At 40.7% G+C, this 25,152-nt stretch overlaps 1 protein-coding gene across 2 annotated transcripts in view; it reads right to left on the reverse strand.

Annotated features, from left to right (window-relative positions):
* tpst1 (tyrosylprotein sulfotransferase 1) overlaps nt 1–23,101 on the reverse strand; it is a 53,612-nt gene extending 30,511 nt beyond the window's left edge. Inside the window, exons 1-2 of one of the 2 annotated variants that reach the window (XM_023289324.3) lie at nt 22,897–23,101; nt 5,428–6,467 (exon numbers count right to left, since the gene is read on the reverse strand). In XM_023289324.3, the coding sequence (XP_023145092.1) occupies nt 5,428–6,284 (857 nt within the window). In that variant the 5' untranslated portion in view covers nt 6,285–6,467; nt 22,897–23,101. The remainder of the gene's footprint in view (nt 1–5,427; nt 6,468–22,896) is intronic. The other variant, XM_023289325.3, reaches the window with a different exon arrangement.
* Between the last annotated feature and the right edge of the window lie 2,051 nt (nt 23,102–25,152).

Consider the following 25,152-nt stretch of genomic DNA (forward strand, 5'->3'; position numbering starts at 1 on the left):
TATCACCTTGGACTCTAGGAAACTGAGATGGACATGTTTCACTAATTTCTGACAATAAAAACAGATCATTCACAGCCACTTCAGTAATAGAGAAATGGAGAAACAGTCAAGCCAATAAAAATGGGGAGGTCACCTTGCTGAGCCACACTGAAAAACTATGGTAGTAGATGCTACGGCAAGAAAAATGATTTTTTTTGTCACAGATTGTGGTAGATCAACTCTTAATTTGGCATCTTTTCTGTTAGATGTGGATCCTTGTTGAGTGAAATGACTAACACAAAGCACAGATATGTCACTGAAACCCAATGTTTAGATGAATGAAACAAACCAGCAATTCAGTCTGATAATCAGTAGCACAGAGAAGACAGAGAATCTTTAAATTCTATTCCAACTAAGCATTGCAAGTGCTGATTACACTAATTGACACACTGAAGATAATTGGAAAACCGCTAAAGTAAGTTAAATTTGCCTGGTAAGGTAAGCACCCAACTAAACCTGACAACTATTTGATTAAATTAATCACATTGTAAATCACTTTTAGCCTGGAAATCACTGTTATATCCACATTATTCTTGGACTACAGTCTTATCCACTGTTACAGGTCCATTTGGGGACAGTGTCTCCATGCTTATCTACAGGGCACTGGAGTCGATCCCCATTCATTAATATTTAATGGGAATCAATTTGTGGAGGGGTGACGTGTGTACTAAATAACCACATATGTGCATCTGGATCCCAGAGATCTCTTATCACTCTCTTCCCCTCTGTGGACACTTTGTCTGTTTTGCCATCATGTTTTTGTTCAATTTTAAGTCAAGTTGCAGCATTCTATGGTTGTGCTAACAAAAAGGTTCAACAGTCCCTTGTCTTATTCAAACATGACCACTGAAGAGTCTGGACACAGCTGATAGTGAAAGTGTTATGAGGAACAAGGGCATAGTGGGCTTTCTGAGAACCTCAAGGGTCCTTGCCATTGAGTCATATCAGTTCAATGCTGCAGCAGCAAAGCTTAAGAGTCTCCATGGTAGCTCAGCTTAAATCACAACGTGCATGAAAGCATCTTAAGATGACGTTTTGTGGTTTGGTTTAGAGCACTTAAACTGTGGGTTTATTTTAGTTCATGTTTGATATCATTTTGAAGATGTAACCATAATCCAGTGTTTCTCAAAGTGTGGGGGGCTCAGACGCATGACAGGGGACGGCGCGAGCGACTGGGAGGAAAAGGTCAGTCTACGTGGAACTAATTAGCTACACTATTGTTTTAACGTCGGCCTGTTTTTCGCGGCGCACAGCAATACTCAAACTGCGCTGTCATGGTAACCATCCCCAATTCATTCTGCACCACCCATGGTGACTAGCTGTCAGTAGTTACAGAAAATGGAGAAATATTTGACCAGGATGAAAATAAAAATAGAGCAGCAGACCAAAAAGACACAAGAGAAGGAGCCACTTGACTTCTTTCAGAGAAAACTTGATGAATCCCGTAAGCAGGAACATTGCATTGCAAAAGCTGCCTCAGTGAGCAACAAAGCACAAAGACTGTCATACAAGGTCGCATACAGAATCACCAAGTGCAAGAAACCACATACAATAGTTGAGGATCTCATACTCTTGATATGGTGTCAACAATGATTGATGAGACAACCGCCGCAAAATTGTTCTTTGACCAAATATCAGCAGACACAAGACTGAAGTCGGCGCTAATACACTTGTCTAATCACTGCAGCAGATCCCCAGGCAGTGTAACATGATTTGTAACTGTTAAACATCGACTGCTTTCGCACACTTCCAATGCACAAAAGATTATGGTATCTTTCTTGTCCAACCTATCAAGTTATGAGCAGTAGAAGTTGGTGTTAAACAGGAAGTCTGATAGTTTAAACATCACATGGCTGGGCTGTGACAAGAAAAAAAAAAGACTAAACTGACATTGGAATGATGAAATGGGATGAAATCATTACAAAGAAAAGAGCCAAGCATGCTTAGTTGAACATGCATCTCTTTAAATGAGGCATTTTCCTAGAATCGTGGTAACCAATTTGGCTCTGCTTGCTATTCATCATTCTCTGGTTCCCATCGTTTTCCATGACTTCATCTACAACCACAAAAATAGGAAACAGCAGCAGTGTAACTGTTGTATCCTAATATGCTTTGACACTTGAAATGAACAAATGTTGAAACATGTCAAAGCCATATTGCCTGGGTGCTGCTATTATGAACAGGTATATGACTCTGGCCTGCCTCTTTTGCTCATGTGTCAGCAAATATCAGCAGCGCTGCAAAGTCCTTGAGAGAAAATTCCAGGGCTCTGACGTCACTGGAGGAGGACTGGGAAAAAAATAACATTCTTCTACCGGGATGAATTATTTATAATTATAGCTGTGTACTGAGGTCAGCTGCTGTCAAGCTGTCTGTTAAATGTGTCCTTGATGTGTTTTTGAAAAAGCAGTTGGCTAAACTTGGATAAACTGGTCATCCTCTACAAGACAGTAGACAAACTATGTTCAATGAACTTAACCTTGGCTTCCAACAAAAATACCTGACCCTGTGATGAATGATGAGATTTCCCCACTTATATTTTACATTAATATTTCCAATCAATGCACCCAGAGAAGCACAGATATTGAGATATTCAGTTTACTGTTACATAAAAAGCTGTATCAGCTCTAATGGAGAAGATGCAACCAGGGAATTATGCTGTCAAAATAGTTGGCATTTAATTTTCTGACGATCCTTTAAATTACTAATCACAGCAGCACTTCCTGCATTCAACTCTGACTGAAGAAAGCCACAGTGTATTGTTCGTGGATAACCTGCCTCTTAGATTTCTTGTGTCATAGTACAACACAGAACCTACCTTCTCGGCAAAATGACATGCTCTCAAACTGTTTTATATATCAATCTCATTCTTAAATAAATCATAATACATTTTTAGTTTTACACCTCAAATGTAGAACAAAGGTACTCTTGTGAAAAAACTGACCCATGGCTGAACTTAATTGCTGCTCCCTGCTGCTTTCTAGTTTTTAAAATGTTTTTTAATCATAGTCAAACAGATAAAAGTCATGCAATGTAAGAAGGAACAAAGAGGGAACACATTGCCAATCAGACACTTTTGAATGGGGGAAAGCTAAAATCAATCCATCCTCACTGTTTACTACAGGGATGAGTTCATAAAGAAGGGCAGTAAAAGCAAGAGGCATTTGGAGGGAAAACTGCTCAATGGCGGCAAAATTTTTTCATCAAGAACATCAGCTTTTTCATATGCAGACAATAACAAAATGTGTCCCAAATGACGCCAGACGATATGAAGTGTGCTCTGGTGCTACGTGGCAGGAAGACGGTGGCAGCAGAGGGGAAGAGGGGTGGGGGGTTGGGACAGACAGAGGCAAGGAATAGGGTTGCACCCCTTCAGAATTTCCTCAACAACTTCCAGAGGCTAACCTCTCAAATCAGTGAAACTAAAACAACCCTGACAGCAGGCATGGCCATTAGGATGACCTGATTAGAGTACTGAAGTACAGACACAATCTCATATGTTTTAAGTCACTAATGAGTAGGTTCCTCACTGTGAACTGCTGTAGGATGTTTAATTTCCAAGTGAAATATAATAACGGAAAGTCTGAAGGCTTTGCAAAAACATGGAAAACATACCATTTGTAGGCCAAAGGTTCATGCGTTTTTTTAAGGTCTAGAGGAACTGAGATTATATAGAAAGTGATACTTCCCTATGACTTGACACAGTGCTTACCAACCTGTCATTTTTCTCAAGGTTAGTAGACAGTCCATATTTTTTCCCCTCCAGGCTAAGTAGGTAAAAATGTTGTTGACATGGGCATGCCCAAGCTCATTTCTTTTGCACTGGAAATAAGATGTATCTGACAGGCCTGGTTTCCATGTGGAGCTTGTGGGCCTGGTACAAATCCCAACTTCTTATAATAAATATTTATTTATCCACAGTAACCTCAGCAATGAGCTTTTTCATAAATCTGCAGCCGTAGGAAGAATAAAGTGAAGCCTCTGTAGAAATTATTGCTACATACAAGGAATCACATTATCACAAAGACAACACACAACTTCCAGTAAACTGCATTCCAAATCAGTTAAGTGTCCAAAATGTCAAGAAACTGAGAAAAAACAAACCAAAAATGACTCATAGCATGACACAGAGATGGATGATGATTCACTGCGTCCTCACTGGTAGTAACCCCTTTAGAGCACTGGAAGAAAGCTACCCCCAAGCTTAGTTTCAGCATACAGACAAGAGGCCACTGACCCCCATTTTACAAATTAGTGTACTCAACCCTAATACGGACAAACAAGACACAACAAGCAGACAATGGAGGCATTCCATTTTGAGGGAACTGTGTAGAGAAAACCTACCTTAGAAAGACATCACACAGGCCTATGTTGTAACTACTCTCAAAATTAAAGAGTTCTGTCTAGATGTAACAATATGGACAAGTTGCAAAGACCCACTGACAATAGTGATGTTTAACTCTCTGGCTACAATTACCACAACTGCAGTGACGACAGTAAAATGTAAAAGTTCAACTACAGTTGACCAATTCTGTCTGAAGATTCATTCAGTCAGACATATTCACTATCAACTCATCACCTTGTCCATCTTATGCCCACAATCATTTTTCCCACCTGGACTTTTGCAACACTTGATTCATTTGAATTTGAAACTGAATTACAGCTGATTCAAAACTCAGCAGCGAGATTATTCACACTTAAGGGAACACATTACTCCAGTTCTTTCTGAATTACACCAGTTCCCCATTCAGTATAGAATTCAATTCAAAATTCTCTAGATTACTTTTTTTTTCTTTTTTTTTTTTTAAAGTACTTTTTTTTTTTTGGCCTGTTGTCGGCTTCATTAGATAGACATAGCTGAGAGGCAGACAGGTAAGTAGGTAGAAGAATGTGGGGGAAGACATGCAGTAAAGGGCCGTGAGCTGGAATCAAACCCAGGCCACTGTGTTGGGGACTATTCATGGGTCGGCCACTCAGCCAGTTAAGCTATCTGGGCGCCCCTCTAGATTACTTTTAAATCTCTACATGGTCTGGCTTCTCTCTACATCTCTGAACTTTTAACACCATTTTCTGCTTCTCAATCCTTCAGATCAGAGAGTCAACTGCTTTTAAAAGTCTGACGGTCCAGGCTTAAAACAAAAGGGGACCATGCTTCAAATGTTTTAGCCCCAGCAATGTGGAACAAGCTCCTCCTTACTGTCAGAACAGCTCAGTCAAGGCCTCAGTTCAAAAAGCTTTTAAAAATCCAAACTCTGCAGTTATTTGTAGAACATTTTTTCCTCTTTCTCAGGTTATATTATTGCCCTTTTTAGCATTTCACTGTATTTACTAAAGTTTTATTGTCTTTTTTAATGTTTTATTGTTGCTTTTTAATGTTTCTGTACTTACTTGGAGAGAGACACTCCTCCAGCTTTCCCAATGAGCTCCTCATGGTGGAGAACAGCATCACTCCAAGGAATGTCAAGAAATTTCAGCAGTGTCCTCATCCATTTCTCTGGATGGAGGACCAGCTGCTCATAGTGCACAGGTAGACATTTGTCTGTTGCCTCCAGGCACTGAGTGTACATTGTCTCTATGGCCCGATTCCACTTGGTCAGGCAGTCCCGGTAGCTGCCTAGGTCAAAGCCGGCGATGGTCACTTTCCGTGAGATCATGGAGTGCACTGAAGCCCGTCCATCTCGAATCATAAGCACAAACTTGGCACGGGGAAAGATCTTGGCCAGGTAAGAAAGCGACTTCAGTGCAAAAGGGTCCTTGTTACAGAGGAAGTTAGCAGGCTCACCGTGTTTGACAATGATTTCCAGCAGGAAGGCCTGCATGGCGGCGTCCAGCACCTCATCTGTCACACCCGCTTCATCAAGTCGCATCTTCTCCCGGCCCGAGCGGCTCCACATCTGCTTCATGGCCAGTATGCGTGGGATGACACGAGTTTCTTCGCCACAACGCACCTCTGGGTGGGCGTCTAGCATAGCTCGCATTAGTGTGGTTCCACTGCGAGGAACACCACCGATGAAGATGAGTGGCATGTCTTTGTTGTAAACAAAAGGTGTGCTGAGATTCTGGCCTGTCCGTAAGGTGGTCCGCATGCTACCACCCAGCGCTGAAAGAGGCAGGATTCCACCTGGCTGGCTGCGTTCCTCAATGCGATGGTGGCACTCCATGGCATGGCGGCCCAGGTAGAAGACTGTGACCGAACTGATGACCAGACAGGCCACCAGCAAGTTCTGTTTCAGCTTGCCAATCATGATGTAGCCACAGTCAGGAAAGGACAATATCACCACAGGGGCAATTCAGGGGGAGGGATGGGAAAAAGGAATTGAAGGGTAAATAAGGTTCCCACCCTCTATGGTTGTTTGCTGGGAACCGGGCATGGATCGAGCTCCCTGGTGCACAGCAGGCGCCGAGTCCCCAGCTCCATGAGGCCTGGACTGTGGCACAAAAAGACAAAAAAAACCCACAGTTAGAACTGATTATTTACCAGGGCAACATTAATCAAGCAAAGTTAACAAGAAAACCTTATCCAAAGTGCCATTTTCTGTTCCAGATTTAAAAATAACTCATGTGACAGATGTCAGACACCAAGACATTCACTGTCATTACTGTACGCACATCAAAGCATCTCAGAGCAAATCTACAGAGAAAAAACAACAAATTCTGTTTATATGACAGGCCTTTTGATCTCAGGCCAACATTATCGCACAATTTCACTCTGTAGAGAGCTTTGAATCACAAAGTTGAACAAAACAGCTTTGAACACAATTATGACAATGAAGATATTAGCAGAAAAACTAAATGGGCTCTGTCTCATTGTCCTTCTATGGAGGGTTAGTGCAAGAATTCAAAGCCTACTGAAAGATAAATGACTAAGGCATTGCACTGAGATGTAGAACAAAAGATTTTGCATTTAAAAGAGATCTCTGTCTTTCATCTTGCTAGACATAACTCTGGCTTTTATTCTCTGGTAGCACATGCATCATCTGTGACATTCAGCCTTCAGTCTCTAATTTTGACACAGAGTAAGCAATTAAACTTATTCCGTAGAAAGGACAATATGTGTTTACACACTGCAAATACATACACGCCACACATAAAATCTTCACAAGGCAGTGGGCTGGCTGTCATTTTTTTTTTGTTGTTGGCAACGAGAAGCAGAAGTACAGCTTCTCTGTTGGAGGGTTTTCTCTGTGTCTCCAGTCGTCCTCCTGAACAAATGTCCTGGCTTGGAGATGAGGAGGTAAGGACATGGGGAAGTTACAGCAGGTCAAAACACAGCAAAGCCTTACTCGCAAACCACGTTCATGCTCGTCAGTCATGCTAGTTTGTTTTAACCTGACATGGGTAACAATTTTTAAAATAACGGAGGGCAGTTTGTCATCCACAACCTTATTACCTACGGACCTTTAACAAGCAGAGTCAGCTGTTTAAGACTCTGAATAAGACCCCGCCCCTCTCATCCTGCTCTTGACCTCACACAAATAACAGTCACATCTTTAGAGATCACAGCTGAAACAAGCTGAAAGATGTCAAAACACTTGGCCAAGTAATTACAATAAGCATGTTAACATTGTTTGAAGCGAGTCCACTGGACTTTTTGCACCATGTAAAGAAGAAATCTGAGATTTTATATTACCACTAGGTGTTCTCCTAAAAGCAGCAACATTTCTTAACTAATAGTTTCTCATTCACAAATCTGCTAGGAGCAACTTTTTCTAAAGAACTAAGACAACTCCATGCCCCTGCCTCTATTTACACCCACTCTGTCACTCGAGCACACCAGCTTACATATGACTCTGCTCAAAAAACTGTAAAACTACTCTATGCTACACAATGTAATATTGCAGTAATTCTGCCATACATGTTGGAACCAATTGTGAAGAAGAATACTGAGCAAGCCACAGCCTGCACATTGACAGGGCAATTGATTAAGTTTGTAGCATATGAAAACCCTTAAGAGCGAATCTTTTTTTTGAGATTGGCACTTTCAATGTGGAAATGATTAGCCATGGTGTTGACTTGAATTTCACTTATGATATGTCTTCTAGCATATCAACACACCATATGAACATGTTCACAAAGTCAAAAACTTGATTTTCAGAGGAGGTCAGTAAGTGAATAATGAGGTAAAGAGTACAGAAATATCCTAATACTGACATGCTGTGTGAATATACAGTGGCCAGGTTAAAGTCGCATATGTAAATGTGTTGTTTTTAATTCTTACTGATCAGCAACTAGCAAATGCAATATTGAGGTCATTTTGTTCCCATTCTCTGGGTGCTCCAGTTTCTTACCCCAAACCACATGCAGGGTAATACTAGCAGTATTCTTGCCACCGTGTTTGAGCCTGTAGCCCCAGAACTGGGAGTGGCTACACACTGCCCTTAAACAGGTCAGTTCAATTCAATTCAATTTTATTTATATAGCACCAATTACAGTCAAATTGTCTCGAGACGCTTTACAGAACCCATATGCCTGATCCCCAGAGCAAGCCAAAAGGCGACAGTGGCAAGGAAAACACCCTTTTAACAGGGAAAAAACCTCGAGCAGAACCCGGCTCTAATGTGGGGGAACCATCTGCCTGCTGGCCGGGCGGGTTGAGAGGGACAGAAGAGGTAGAGATAGAGGGATAGAGACAGAGGGGTGGAGGGGTAGAGGTAAAGAGGTGGGGGGGGACGACAAGGACCATAAAACACACAATTTGATACATGCATGATAAGACAGATGATACATGCAAAGTACAACTAACATGGAAACTGACTATAGTTTACTGCTATGGTGTACGGCTCTGGCATTAAATATACTACATATATAGCTGGTGGTAAATTTAAAAATATGTAGATGAGCAAATCAAGTAAAACTGCAGCAAGATTCCAACAATAAAGTACAACTTTGCTTTTATAGGCTAGAGCTAAATGCTTTAACCACATAATCGGAGCAAGGGAAATCCAGTTATCTTGTTTTCTCGATTGTCTGTTTACACACATTCCACATCACATGAATGTGATGGTTAACAGGCCCTGTCAGCATTGTTCTGCAGCAGTGCCACAGCAGGATCTCTGACATCACAAAGTGACAGGCTGATGTTCGTCACAGCAGAGCAATGAACCCAGTGCAGCCGACTCCCCCTTCATGGTATCAGAGCTGTTTGGATGCATCGTTATCTGGGCTGAACATCACCTAATGACGCAAGACATTGTCATCTTCTTTGTTCTAATTCACTAAGTCTTCATTAGCAACTTTAGCAAATACATAATTGTGTAATGGTATTTAATGTCCTCCAAGTATGTGGATGTTTAAGATACATGGAGATCTCAAGGCCTTCACACCTATGTTTACAAATTTTTTTCTGTATTTTGAGGCACAGTTCATAATTGGCAAGCGGCATCTACTGCTGATGAAGCCAGAATCACCTATTTCCATCTACGCTCAGCCCTAACAAAAACCACACACTAAGAAACATTAAATTTGAAAGCAGGATGATCAATGACAAGGAATAAGACATGAATGACTAAGTCTTAAAATATCTGAGACTGCACATTTGAATGGAGATGCTACCACAGAAATTCAACAAAAGGGTTTACTAAATATCACAAAGTTATTACATCTAATATCATCTCTATTGCGGTTAGCCAATATGAGGATTCCAACTTAGAAATGTTATTCAAGGTGTTTTTGTATCCCAGCAACATGTCTGGTGGACAAAATATATTAGACTGACACTGGACATTTGCTTCAACTTATGAATAAAATGTTGATTGCACAAAGTATAACACCATCCATGTTTAGACTGCTTTGCTATAAGCCTCGCTTTCACTATGCAATTCCAATTCCAAAATCTCCTGGAAAAAGAAGGTTCAATTTAATGCACAAATGGTGGAACAACTAGATTGACTGTGGAAATTTTATCCAGCAAAAGAAAAAAATCCCCGCAGTCCAAGGACGCAAAGGCAACTAAGAGAGAGAATGATGAGACCGAGGTAAAACAAGAGTTATGAGGTGAGGAAAACAGAGAAAGCCATGTGTCCAATATCACTGTCACTTAGAAAGATGGAGAAAAGTTGAAAAGATGCATGTTTGCATATAAAAGTTGAAAGTGCTGAATTTTGGCAGACAATAGATTTGAAACTAAACACACACACACACACACACATATGTGTGTGTGTGTGTGTGTGTGTGTGTGTGTGTGTGTGTGTGTTTAATTATGTATCGGAGTAATCTGTGAAGACTTTTTCCAAAAAAAGAGACCTCAAGTATTGAGTATAGTAAGAAAAAGCGACATTCATACCCCGAATTTCATATTCTCTTCACACTGAACACAAATACCCACATCTGGTCTTGTACTGATGAATCTCTTATATAAGCTGTTTCTCTCTTTAATCTTTTTATTAGAAAAGAACAATGCAGAGAACAACTTTCAGAACTTCAAAATATATCCCATATATAACTTTTGGTTGTTGTCTGGTTAATGTGGTCTCTGCAAATCAAAGATAATTTGCAAGAGAACATTCTAATTCACTCTACAGCCACAAGTAGATTGTGCTTGATAGTCCAACAAGATCAGCATAGTGGTGACTACCCTCTTGAGAAATGATCTAGCTGACCACACCTTGCCAATTTCATAAAGAATGTGTCATGGCCCTCCCTCCTCTGTGTTACACCCCGGATCAGCCGTCAGTCCTGGCAGATTGAACTCAGCTGCGCTCTCACCGCAGCTGAGCCCAATCAGTGATCAGCGGCAGTTAAAGCCTGACTCACTCCACCACTCTGTGCTGGATCAGTGTTCCTGCTGGCTCCCTGCCAGTCACTCTATCCAGGTCTGCCCTGACTCCGGACTTCTTCCGCCTGCTCAGTCCTGCCCGGCTACTAAGCCAGGACCCTGGAACTCCCCAGAGAGAGCCCGGATTTATCCCGGAGCTTCCCCCCTGTCCTCGCCTCAGCTTCCAGCCGCTGATCTCCGCTGCACTCCCGCAGCCCTATCTCCGCTGCTTGTTAGCAGCCCCATGCTGTCTGCTGCACGTCGGCAGCCCCGGCATGCACCACCACAGACTGCCAGCTTCTGAACCGGTCTGCCGCCCCCCGTTGTTGGACTTGTTAGCTGTAAGTCAGGCCGTTGTGTTTTAATTTAGTTATTAGCCCATGAAGTGGCTAATAACTGTTTGGTTTTAGTTGAATTTGTTAATTCCTGTATGGGGTTTGGTTTGCTTAGTTCACCCAGCCATTGTCTTATGTTTCTTTGAATAAAGTCCTTGGTTTGTGGAATCTGTGTTGCCTCCTGTGTGTCTGGTTGAAAAGGTTGTGGATTTGAATTAGCCTGGAACTCAAAATCACTAATAAATGATTATTTAATATCATTGAAATTTTGTTACTTTTAACTTTAGTTGAGAAGCTGGACCCTCATGAGGCATCTGAAATTGCTTGAACCTGGTAAGTTGATTCAAAATTGTATTTCAAATCATTAAATGCTATCAAATTCATGAACTTTATACACTTTCACTGTTTAACAAAAACGCTGATTTATTACAGATAAGTAGGTACCACAAAGATACAAGTTAGGCTACAAGTATGGGTAATTTGCTGGTGATGCTATTCTATGTTGAGGCGCACAACACTGAATATCCAATTTTCTGTTATTTTCCAACTCATTTTGGTCGATACAGATACCAGTATAGTTTTTCCCACGTAGATGCAGAGAACATCAAGTCTCTCCTGTGGTGGAATGAATATATCCTTATGCCTACCCTTGTCGGGATGGCCCACTGGCAGGTACAGACACAATGCTTTTCAATTGTTTACATACTGTGAGAAACAAAAATTAAAAAAATACTTCCACTTACCAGGTAAAACATGCCATATTTATTTTTTTGTAACATTTTCAAACAAAAGTATAGACATTTAACCTGACAACCATCTCTGCTTGTCAATGTCCATTTTGGTCCAAAGCTGATATATCATATTTTGGCCAATATCAACAATACTACTTGTGTCATTGTGAAAACAGGTCCGTATATTGTGCACTGCATTGATATCTATTTAGCCAGGTTGGGGGTAGACCAGGCCAAGCCAATGCATCACTCTACCATCTGTTTCCCCTCCGACACCATGTTGCCAACTTCTTCTCAGTGGGTTGCTCATGCTTAATGAGCCAAGTGGCTGTTGTTGCTTTTAAGCAAACATCCTCAACTGTTAACTCGTAGTTATACAAGAAAGGAGCGTTTCACAACAGAAAAATTACAGCTAATTCCTTGTATTAGCCTCCCTGTGAGAAGGAGCTCATGCAAGACTAAGCTGCAGATAAAGGCTCTGTTCTGTGCCCAAGGAATGTAGAAAATACTGTAGAAAAGGTCTTACAGTGCAGCATGTGACATTGTGTATTTCTTTGCTTTCTTGTCATCAGTCTTTGTCATTTCTTTATAGCCCACCCACAAATCTCACATCTCTGTGTCTTCTCCTTGGTGATTCAGTGTTACAGGGAGGGGCAAATCACAAAGCATGCAAGGCTGCCAACACCTTTAGTCTATTAGTGGGTGTACAAAAGGGCCCTGCCTTTTCCCCAAGGCTGCCGCAACGGCACTTAAAGGGAAAGTCCATCTACAGATCCACTTTTAAAGTTAGATATGATCAATCAATCCTGGCAAGTCTCACTGAGACTTAACATCCTGTTTTCAAGAAGACCTCACCAAAACAGCAGCTACATAGAATGTTACAGACAGATCATTCAATCAGAGCACAACTGAGTTTCAGTGAAAAGAAACATGGCAGTCAACACTGAGAAATGGAGAGATGTGAGGTGAGAAGAAAAGGGGTGGAAATGAGTAACAATGGATAACAATGGATGATTCAGGGATGACTGAGATGCTATTGCCCACAGGTCAGTCAAGGTAAACTAGACAGAACTGCTCATACAATTATTAACTTTAGTGCTTTACATAACATGTAAGGACAGTAAAGATGTATTAAAATCAGTGATAACTTCTGAATTATTAAATCTATATTCGCTCAAACTTGTGAATGTCTCACTTTCTCATTAGATTTCAGGACATATAATGTTTATCCCTTCATTTTAATAATAGCAAAATTAAACCACATCTGTTACTGTGTGAAAGTCCTAAGCCCTAAAAGTACAGTGAGTATGCTCCAAGAAATAATGCATTGAATAGTTGTTAATTTTAAGCGGAACCTATATGACCTGCCTTATTTTGCACAGATTCCAAAGACCTTGATAAAAATTTGTCAGGGTTAACAGCTAGTGTCATTGGAGATAGTGTTATTTATGCTTCTTTAGACAAATTCTCCCTGAATGATTTGTTTAAGGTTGGTGCACAATGGAGTCACTAGTCTTTGATTCTGATTCTAACCTGGGTGTCTTTTCAGATTCGATACAAGTGCTAATACCCATGCTTTTTTATAGTGATAGAAGAAAAACTAAACAAAAAATAATAAAACACCTTATTTCTGAACGCTCTGAACCCCAAGCAGTTTCCTGGGATGTTTGTGCTTCCGTCCCATTTTTTCTCACTGTGGGCTTATTTTGGGTCCTGATCCTCTACAGACACAGCACAACTATGATTAGAGGTGGTGGGAACTCAAATCTCTTTTGTACAGTTTGACATAAAATGCATATGACAGTATGACAAAAAAAGAGTTTCTTTGATTTTCTGTTTCACAATGACTAGCTGAAAGACAGTTGGAAAGTTAAAAATCTGTTGATTCCTGTTACCTATTCTTTATGACAAATGGTGTAATTTTGTCCATTTTAAAAAAAAACATCTTTACAACCTGCTGGTGGGTTTCAAGGTTCACAAGAAGTGCAACAATTTTGCCTTGAGTAAACCAGTCTAGGATTGGAAGAAATCTGCATAAAACAAGAACTATATTATCAAGGAATATGTAGGAAGAAAAAATAGATCAAGGCCTAAGAGTTTTTCAATACTTTTTGCTATTTAATCAATCACTACTTAAACATTAGGTAAATACATAATTGTCTGTTATAGGATTGTACATGCGCAGCTGCAAACATCTGACCCTAAATATAACATACATTTATGCAAAAAACAAAATACTGTCAAACATTGCACTGGACCTTAAATACTAAGGACACTGCAAGAAGCTGTTTCATTTGGGTCATTCTGTGTATTTCAGTCTTCAACATTTTGGATAGCATGACTGACAAACCAGCCAAAACCAGAAAAGGAAAAAAAAATCCCCTCAAAGGTAAAGTGCTTTGACGGCCTGACTGATAAACTGCTGTTGAGATTCACAGCAGTGTCACGTTACACCTCACACCGGGGCTGATATGTGTTTGTGTTAAATTAATTGACGCTCTTCTCTCCTGTTACTGATATTTCATCCTCCTTGCAGGATATTTTTCCCATTGATCTGTTAGGAGAAGCAGCGGAGGTTGAGGCTACTCTCCACGGAGTAACGGTGAAACCAAACCACATCAAGCACTTAATAACGAAGGTGACTGCACCTCATGAAGCCCTGATGTGAGAGGTCTGTGACAGCAGAGAAAGCAGAATGTAAGAGCAGGAAACCAGGATTTCCACTCATTTTTCCCTCATTTTTCTGCCCTGACGATAATAGCTTGATAAGAACAACAGCCAGGTTAAAAGGTTTCTTCGATTAAATGTTCCAGTGATTAGTATATGAATGATCACTGCATGTGGCATAGGCAATCTGTCAAAAACTTTCTGCAGATGAACACAGTCAGTTTGTTGACTCTCTAGAAATCATGTGGTTTTATTTTGGGATGTCCCCAATCAAGACATTTTGTAACTTACTGGTATTGGCATAAGTCCAATCTTCTCTTTATTTGTGGTAGGATGCTAGGGAGGAAGATTTTGAATAATTTTCTCACTCAATAATGGGCAGCATTATCAATCAATACTCACTTAATTGATAACAGTGGACATGTGTCTCGTGCTGATAATACTGTTCAAGTCAGTGGACACATATATCATCTGTTACATATACACACCTACATGCACTGCACATAGAAAAGAGTGCATGTAGAAAAAAATTACTCAGTTTCATCTGGGACAAACATTATAATGCCATAGTTGAACTCTTTTCAAAACAATTTTTGGTCACACATCTGTAGCACTGCAGCCACCTAGCAGCAGCTACCACAGCCTGCAATGTGGGGCATTTAGGGAACATTGATAAATTGTAGTATCTATCAATAAGAAGATGTTCAATAAGAGATATGTTTTGCCTGAGACAAGGTAGGAGGTGCGACCAAATGAGAAAGTTAATTGGACCAGTACTACCAGTGAAAAAGTTAGTCTGAAGCCCTGCATATATCACTAGGATACAGAAGCACTGTCTTAGTAGATACCCACTTGTCTTAAACACACAGGCACTGTGCAGAGGCCATTAAGCATCACAGAAGTCTTTGTCATGGTGGCTTGCTGCTAGCTAAATGCCTAAGATGTTCTCTGCTTGCCAACATGGAAAATCTTGAGAGGAACTGCCCCCTCAGGTCATGACAGTGTTTAACAGTTGGTGCGTCCCTGGTGGTTCAACTAATTGACAGCTATTTGACACTATATTTTCTGACATGAATGTACAGAATACAGTTTTTCACTGTCTTTCAGAGCTTGTGGAGCCACCATACACCCTACCCTCTCGAAACAACACTTCAGACGGTGCCCTGCCACAGTTCATATAAAAAACTCACAATCCATCGTTGAAGACTCAAAACAAGCAAGTTACCAAACGCAGCCATTGCCAGGGAATCGGCCATCATGGCAGCAGCAGGAACAGTAGAGCTGCTTGTATTTTGGTTCAACGAGCCCCTCAAAGCTAACTTTTGATCTGGCAATTAGTTAATCCAAATGCTCTTCTCCCATAAACTTCTTTCCATTCTTTACGTACACACTGCACAGCTGAGACATTCATGACTTGTCAACTGCAGCGCTGATCTTGGTGCATCAGAAAGCAAAGCAGGATGAACAGAAGGAAGGATGGTAACAACATCTGATAAATAAATTGCTTTCGCTATGACACAGTAAATTGGCCAATGTGAATTTAACACTGTGCCCTTCTTTTTCACCTGGAAAATCAAAGAGATTGATGTTTTAGTGTAGTTGTTTTAGCTCAAATTATACTGTTACCATCAGTTACAATGGAAGGAATGGCAATTATCTTTTTGCCGAAAGATCTGCAATCCAGTATATGTCGGGCTCTTGAATGTCACATAAAATTAGAAGTGCTTCAAATCCAAAAATGAACTTTTAAAATCTTGTGACACACAATGCTGTTATCCATATTTACAATCCCACTTTAACATGCTACAGAGAGACAGAAGTCAGCACTCTGTGGTTGTGTTTGTGCAGCTCTGGTCTCAAACTGTCATCTTGTCACTGAAAAATGCCCCATTCTCATCCAAATCAGATCTGTGATCTGGCACATTCCTGAACTTCCACACAACTGCAGGATCAGTCAGCAGGACCATGGCCGTTTCCCTGTCCACGACCTCTGGCCCTCAGGCTCTGTCATAAATCAGATCTTATGAACAAACCCAATCTACCTCAAGCTAGACCATACGACTGATAGACAAAATGTTCTCATCAGGCAAGACAGTCACATTCTAACTGAAGTAAATTCATGATGGAGTGTGTGCAAACTAATTCAGCAGCATTTCAGATTCTTAATGCATGGCTACTGTACCCCTGCATCCAGGCATTATCTCCAGGGATTACAGTGCAAATAAACTGAGGATGAAGGCAAACACAGTCGTCCTACTCCCCCATTATTTGTACAAACCTTGAGTCAACCTTGGGTTCCTGGGGGATTTAATTTGCTTACACACCTGTCACACTATTTATGACCTGCAGGGACCTTTTTGCGTATTCAGAATGGAATTAAAGATGAGGCAATCTGACATTTCTTGAAACAGGAGAAGCACCCCTGGCAAAACCCATCTCCTTAAATGTTTGTTTAATCACTGGGCCTGTAGCGACGGCAAAATATTTGTCTTGAGTTGTATTATATTCGCAGTCAGCCTAAATGTTCGCACCAAATTAATGAGGTGTGTTGAAAGTAATGTTATGCCTGAATCCTTTTTTCCACATAAAAGATCACACACACACACCCATGAAATCACAAGCAAAGGAATAAAAAAATAACAGAGGGAGTGGTTGCTTAAGAGCAATTTGCTAAAGCATTAGGCTACCTTGTTCAGAATGATACCAAACGTGAAACAAACTGCCCTGCTTTGACTTCTGACAAGGACAGTATTTATTTAAAAAGGCTGCAAAACTATCAGAGTGGGGTGAGAATACACAAGCAGCTCAGGAGTAAATGTCTCAGGGGAGTAGCTGCTGGCACTAGTTATTCAAACCTGTAGAGGACAATTTCACACAAATTTATAAAAAAAGTTACTGAATGTAGAAGATTTTGCTAGAGCATTTACAAAGTGAAAGATGCACGGGAGCTGTAGTTGGTACCACTGATGTTTGAAAAAAAAAAAAAGAAGTATGTTTCCATTGTTAAAATTAGTCACTCGAGTTCGGCTTACAATGCTCAATGCTCATTTAACTAAATCCCACAAGTGTGTCTAATGGAAAGTGTTAAGGGTTCCTCAACCAAAACAGAACATAGATGCTAGCTAGCAGCTTGCATTGTTGTTACATATGCAGTGAAAATCACACTGCAAGGGCCTGGAAGGGAGAAAAGGTACAGCTGTTTATTTGTTACAGCTGTCAATCAATATATGAAAAAACACAAACACAAAAAAAGAATAAAAATACGTTAAACGTCATTGTGGCATGTTCTGACCAACCATATATTGAAGGTGTCAATAAAAAATGAAGAAGATCCCTAAGTTTTAAGTAACTGTAGGTAACTGGGGCTCAAGAGCAGCCGGGGTTCACATCACAATAACACTTTGTGGGGTCTGAAAATCCAACAAGTTGACTGGTTGATCTATCTTCCTGTCAAGGGGCAGTTTTGAAACAGAACACTGGAGCTGGTTTATGTGGATATGCATAGTCCAGGCTGGAGAAAAATCAACGTGGGAATGCTTTAATCCAGCTATTACCTTGATCTTGTTTTTCAGGCTTCCCACCAACTGTTGATATATTTGTGTTGGTTTAACCTGTGCCAGAAATAAGGATCTAAAAGACTAAGAATTCACAAACTAGTTGATGATTTTACACATATTCTCAAATGGTAACTGAGGTCATAGTGGGTAGTGGTGTGTGCGCTGTGACAGTCACATTAACACATGATGGACATTCCTAATTATTTGGGGGGTGTATATCACTGCTTTAAGTATCAACAAGACCTGTCTTTGCAACAGATTGCACAATAATGAATGGGATCATCTGGGAAGAGAGTGCAGGATCGTAAACAACTGGGTTGTTGCCATTCCTTGAATTGGGCTGATGATTTCACAGTCAGTCCTTACCCACAGATGATCTCAAATACCACTGCTGTGAATTCTCTGGACAATGTCCTGCTCTATTCACACATGGGCATAATCAAACATTACATGCATTCTGTACTAGTGAACGACCGGCGGGAAGTTTGTTTAATTTCCGGTCCAACTGATTCTGACTTTTGCATTATCTCACATACAGCTCCTCTGGGCAGTGCCTAGATAACCACAGGGCTGCAGTGTATGTGTGTAACCAGTGCAGATGATTCCACAGACATTTGCGCTTACTGAACAGTTTGATGAAAATGATGAATGAATGAAACATATGCTGTCAGATCAGATCTCAACCCAACTGAACACGATGGAGCAATGCATTTGACAGCGCTCTCCACCACCATCATCAAAACACAACATGAGAGAATTTCTTTTGGGAGAATGCTGCTCAGCACTCCAGAAGAATTTCACACACTTGCAAAATCTAGACAAGAAGCACCGAAGCCTAACTAAGACACATTATGCTGGGTTTCCATACATTTATCAACCATGTGCAGCTCAAATTAATTCTAGATTTGAGCGAATGTGATGGCTCTAGAGACTGAAGCATGTATTCATGACTTCCTTTTGACAGTCAAGTTTAAGGATGTGCGGTATACAACCACACTGTCTCAGTCAAACCATCCAGCTTCCTCCATTGTGAGCCAGTGTCTTGCATACAGTTTGCACAGGAAGTATTCACACTTCATATCACAGCAGTTCTGCTTGCATGCATCTGCATATGCTACTGCCTCTGCGCATTTTACAGGAGTCAATATCAATATCCTCTGTCAAAGTGATGCAGAGCCCAGGTAAATCAACCTTACGTTCATGGTGCAGCTGACAACACTGCACATGTAAACTCACCACCACAATGCAGGGGTTATAAACAATGAGAGACAAATCACCAATCAGTAAAGTGACTGGCTGAGGAGTAAATCTGCTCTGCTGGTGACTAGACAGTGTGTCCACTGGATGTGTGTGTGTGTGTGTGTGTGTGTGTGTGTGTGTGTGTGTGTGTGTGTGTGTGAGTGTGAGTGTGAGTGTGAGTGTCTGTGTGTGTGTGTGTGTGTGTGTGTGTGTGTGTGTGTGTGTGTGTGTTTGAAGGGAGGTTGTGTAATGAGTGGGAAGCTCATGCCACTAGTATGAATACAATTTGTAAGGCAGCAAGACACAATCTGGGCTGTCAGAGCCGTCAGTGTAAGAGGGTTGCTCTGGAGACTGTTTTGATTCTGAATCTTCCAGGACCACACTAATGTTTTGTATGTTTTTAGCCTACTGTGTTAACAACACATCTTACAAACTTCGCTGCTGATTATTTTTAAATCATGCTGAATTGCGCTTTCCAGTCATGCAGGCAAGTGGTGAGTTCTGTTTATTTCCCTGCACTGTGACAAGCAGCTTCTGGGACGTGCAGTTTGCTTGAGTCTGGTAATACATCACAGTGAACATCATCTGTTTGTGCTGCTGTAGAAGACGTTATTGTTGAGTGGTCAGGCAGATGTAAGTGCAGACTATTTTATATGATTAGCATTAAATCACCACTGAGCAAAAATGTAGAGAAAAGATTAGCAGATATAATGCTGTATTCACCATAAATTCACCATAATAGATTATCTGAACCAAACAAGTCTCGAGCCAATGATAAATGCAAACCAGTGGCTGTGTGGAAGACAGGGAAGATATATTCCAAATATTGAACGCTGTGTAAGCCTGTGGACAGTGGTCAGAAACTGTTAAACTCAGCTTTTGGTGGTATATCCCTTTGACAGAGAGAAAAACAGGAGTAATTTTTCAGAACAATATTGAGCCTCTACACTGCATACCTGTTGTAATTACACCTAATTTGACTGCATTGTCTAATGGACAATACAGTGAGTATGAAGGATGTCACCTTTCAATTGTGTCACATTGTAAAAACAACAAATCCTCATGCTAGAAAGGTTGGAATCGCAGAATGTTTTGCCCTTTTGCCTTGACAAAGACATGAGTCCATCAATTATCAAAATAGCTGAGCATTTTCTGCCAATTTACCAATCTATTAATCATTTCAGTTAGTGTGACATGCCATGTTTTAGATTTCTACATGTTTCAACACAGTTCAGCATTTCATCATGTTGCCAGTCCTTCTACTTTACAGGAAATTGGCTGGCTTAACAGTAGTGGCTCAATTACTGATCTCATTGACTACTGCATCAACAGGAAATGACATGATGAAAAAACTTAAGATCCATTAACCTTTAATGTAATTCTTAAAGTAATGGCAAGCATTTTCTGGCTAGGCACACCAAAATCTTGCTGCTTTTCTGTTCACTACTATCTGAATATATTTGGATCTAAAATAGAAACATATGCCTCAATCTTTGAGTTACTTGCATGCAGTCACATTCCATGTACACTGTCCCACAATAAAAAGCCTTTGACTAGGTCACCAGGGAAACCTGACTAATATGTGGGTGGTCACCAAACTTGCTGGTTCTGAGCTCAACTGTTACTGACCACTTCTCATCAACAGCCATGGTTTCTGTGTCCTAATGTGATTTGAATTGTCCCGCTACAGTGTTTTAAGAAGCATAAAAAATGGAAAATAAAATCATGAATTGCAAGATTTTAACTTTGTAAGCTGCAGACAATAACACAGACAGGTTCTGTCACTGATAACCGCAATGAGTCAACAAACTGTGATACATCAGTCAAATGTTTCACAGTAGGAACAAGCAGTGAAGTAGATCTAGTGACATCTCTGGCTACCAGCACTACAATTCTGACGAATATGGACCCCCACATGGGTAAGTCCCAGAGCAGCAGGCACTCTTTGGAGGAACTTCATAAATATGGACCCTGCTCTGAAGTTGAAACCCTGGCTGGGCTCAATGGTCAGACAGCTGCTTGACTGAATGTAATAATTGTGATGCGGCAGTGGGTGTTCTTTTCAGACACGGAAATGAGAGTATAAGTGAGCTGGACTCCAACTGATCCCGCTCTGCAGCTGTGGCGGCCGACAAACTGAGAGCGGCCAGCACTGAGAAATACTCTGAATTCAGCTAGACTTAAGTGTTCAGCTCCCCCCCGCCTCCCTGGACCACCTGCACACAGCAGATGTGCCCCTGGCTACTAAGACACTGGTACACAACGCCCCTTTATGGCCACTGGATACTGTTTTCTCAGCCTTCTAGGACTGCTACAAAGTATTTTTTTAGAAACATTTTCTTTTCTAAGCCTGCAGGCCACAACTGGAACTATTTGTTTTAACCATTGAAACATTTTCCTGATGTGTGGTAGATATTTCCTATATTTTATTGCTAGTCTAAAATGTACAATAAGCGGTGAAGGGAACATAAGTTGTCAAAGGTAACAGATAATTAAATTCAGTAATCTGGGAGGTACCACGGGTAAACAACAACACTACTGTCTGAGCATGATGAAAAAGTAAAGTGTCATTATCCAGTAATTTTAGACCTCTGGTCCACAATAGGGTAAAATGCATCAAGCAAGAAGTGTGTTTTCCCTATGTGTGGAATTATAACATGTCACCAATAGAACTACATCTTAATATAAGGGGCAGGCTACTTTGCATGAGCATGACCAATATGATTACCTCAGGCAGGATCATCTTTTCCAACCTTGGCTGCACTCACAGGCCAAAACACTCGCATGTAACTCCCGACACATTCATTATCTGTTTATAGGTGACCTCAAAACCAAACTGTGAAAATAGATCAGTTAAATGATGTCATCAGCAAAGGAGCATAGTTCAGACATGGTCAACGTTAGGGTTCGTTCATGTTCGGGTCTCCTGATAGTTAGTACTGAACCGCTAAGGTTAGAAACATAAATCAAGTATGAACTTTGTGTTCGTTACAGCATCCAGCTCTGTCTGTTTACAACAGAAACGGACAGTAATTATGCACCAAGGAAATGTTTTAAGTTGAATTTAACTGAAATACGTGCAGCCTGGTGACCCAACCGCATGTCGAGTGGCTTAAGATTCGTAAAATGTCTTCGGTACTCTTCAAGGTGTGGAACCGACCTACGCTTGTCGATAACGGGGCAGATTTGTGATGCAGTTCCGTGACAGTTTGCCCTACGGCGGCACATAGCGGGCTTCTGTCAACACACAGCCCGGCTACATGTATTTATTGGACCTGAACTGAATTTTTGTCATGCCATGTATGATGACAATAAAGCTATTCTAATTTGTATGTGACTGTATCAGCCAGGGTCATTTTTTCCAGCTCTGATAGCTACCATACCAAACACCAGCAATTATGTAACCTCAATTTAACAGGAATAGTAGCTGTGTTTACAGCCAAGATTACGACGTTTAACGGTTATTAAAGTCCAAACTGCCAAAAATGTGAGTTTAATTGTCGCAGTTCCTGAGCTGAAGGGAAGGACAGGAGGCAGAGGGACATTACAACAACACCACAGCGCCAAAAACCTACCTACTGCTGCGGAGACGGCGCAGGAGACCCGGGTTAGGCGGTCAGAGAACCTCCACCCAATCCAGAGCCTGTGTCCGGGCAGTCCTGCCGTCCTCTGGAAGTCACTTTCCGGGCATTTTCTGTGTACACAGACCGTGTGAGCAGCACGGTTGACAGGCTTGTTGCGCTGGTGGTAGACTGGGGGGCGAGCTAGACCAACCAGCCTGCTATAACTGGGCTGCTCGACTGGTGTTGAAAGGAGAGCGCTGATTGGTGTAGAACTCAGAGAGGGTTGTGTGTCAGAGCCGCTGATTGGTCTACACAGTTCAAGGCGGAACTACAGTAAATTTAAAAGCACAGTACACTCAAATGGACCATCATTATAGGTTCACTAAGGAGTCAGTGATCAAATTCCTTCAACAGATATTAATATGAAAGCACTATAAACAATACTGCAAACATTATTAATAATCTAAATACTGTTTCATGTGGCAGTGTGCCCAAAACCCCTACATCTATCACAATATCACAAGTAATTATAATTTTGCTTTTAAGAAGTAAGATATGCAGGGTGGTATTTTGCTTTTGGTCAAGCAATTAGCTAAACATTACTAGTATATATGTATAAAAACAGGAAGTAAGAGATAAATGCAGCCTTTACATGATGCATACTACTACAAAAGATTTGCAATCAAATGTTAAAAGTGACGATTTGATTTCTTTTCAAACCCATTGTGGTGGTGTACAGAGCCAAAATGCTGAAAATTGTGTCAACCTCCAAATATGTATGGACCTGGCTGTAATTACACAAGCAACATAAAAAATGCAAAAAAAAAAAAAAAAGCAACGATTAACAGGATAAAATCTGTACAATCAGCAGACATAAAAGACTAAAAAAACAAGATAAACAGGACAACACGTCAGATCAACTGAATTACTTAAAATACTGAAAGACCACAAAGAGCAAATAAAAGACAATAAAAATATGTCTGTCCTGATATTTTTTAAATGTCAATGGAGGATGACTAAAAACTAAAAGAGAACTGAAATAGGAAGGCCATTCCTAAGCTTTGGGACAACAAAATAAGAGTCAAACCCATCAGGAGGAGTTTTTATGTTCAGGAATCTCTCAGGACTAATATCCATTGATATGTAGAAAGTATGTCATCCATACGTCATGAAATGTAAAAATAAATAGTGATTCACCACTGCACTGTAAAGTCGTTCTTCATGTAGAAGAGTGAGTTGATGCTTCTTTTAATTAGCAGGCAAAGCAGCTGCTACAGGAGACAGAAACCCTTCAGTGAGAAAACAGAGTTATCTTTGCCTGAAGGTCAGAGGAAGACTGAGGCAGTCTAAAAGCACATCAGGCCTTAGAGGGTAATAGGGAGGGCAAATCAAGCCTCTCACTAAGAGTGAGATTGCTTTTCTGTTGTAGAAATATTTCTCATGGTGGTGGAAGCTTTGAAGGCAGCGACAGAAAAGATGGCCAGTGATCAATGATGCCATTATTGTAGATGCTCTGGTTTCAGTCACAGTGAACAGTCAGCAGAGACCAGCACTCAGCATCTCTAGCAGGGTTCAAAAGTGCATGTTAACCGATATGAGCAGACACAGAGGAAACTGAGAGCAAACATTAGGGGTTTGAACAACGAGGGATTGTTGAAAGCCAATGCTGACAGTCTCATTTTGAAATAATTTTGCACATATTCAGCATTTGTTTATGTTTTTTCATTTTTGCTTTATTTAATTTTTTGTTTCCAAAAAATGATAACCACTGTGTGCCACCATGAGATTACCATTAAAACACACACTTTGATTTCAAGTGCATTTTTACACAAGTTCTTTAAAACGTTACCAAAGACAGTAACATATAATAAGTGAATAAACTGTTCAGACACAAAAAACAGAATTCCTTCCTATGCAGCTGTGGTCAGGCAGCAACATTCAGTATATCAGATTACTAGATATCTGATATTTATCTAAATATTTAATCATATATTGATCCATCCAAACCAAATGTATGGACAGTCAATGGACAGATGACACCTTTTGGCCACTAAATAGGACAACCAATTTCATATAGTGTTAATTGAAGCAACAGCAAGTGGTTTATCTGATGACATGGTTTGGCCGACACTCATATTTCCCACAAGACTCATTTACAGCAGAGAAGTAAAAATACACAGTGTGGAACTGAGTGCTGATGGCATTTCACCACCGATAATTTCTTCATCCGGATCTAAGATTCCTCATATTCAAGGTGGAATAATTCAT

The sequence above is a fragment of the Amphiprion ocellaris genome, chromosome 7, assembly GCF_022539595.1.
Source record: "Amphiprion ocellaris isolate individual 3 ecotype Okinawa chromosome 7, ASM2253959v1, whole genome shotgun sequence".
NCBI classification, from domain to species: Eukaryota; Metazoa; Chordata; class Actinopteri; family Pomacentridae; genus Amphiprion; species Amphiprion ocellaris.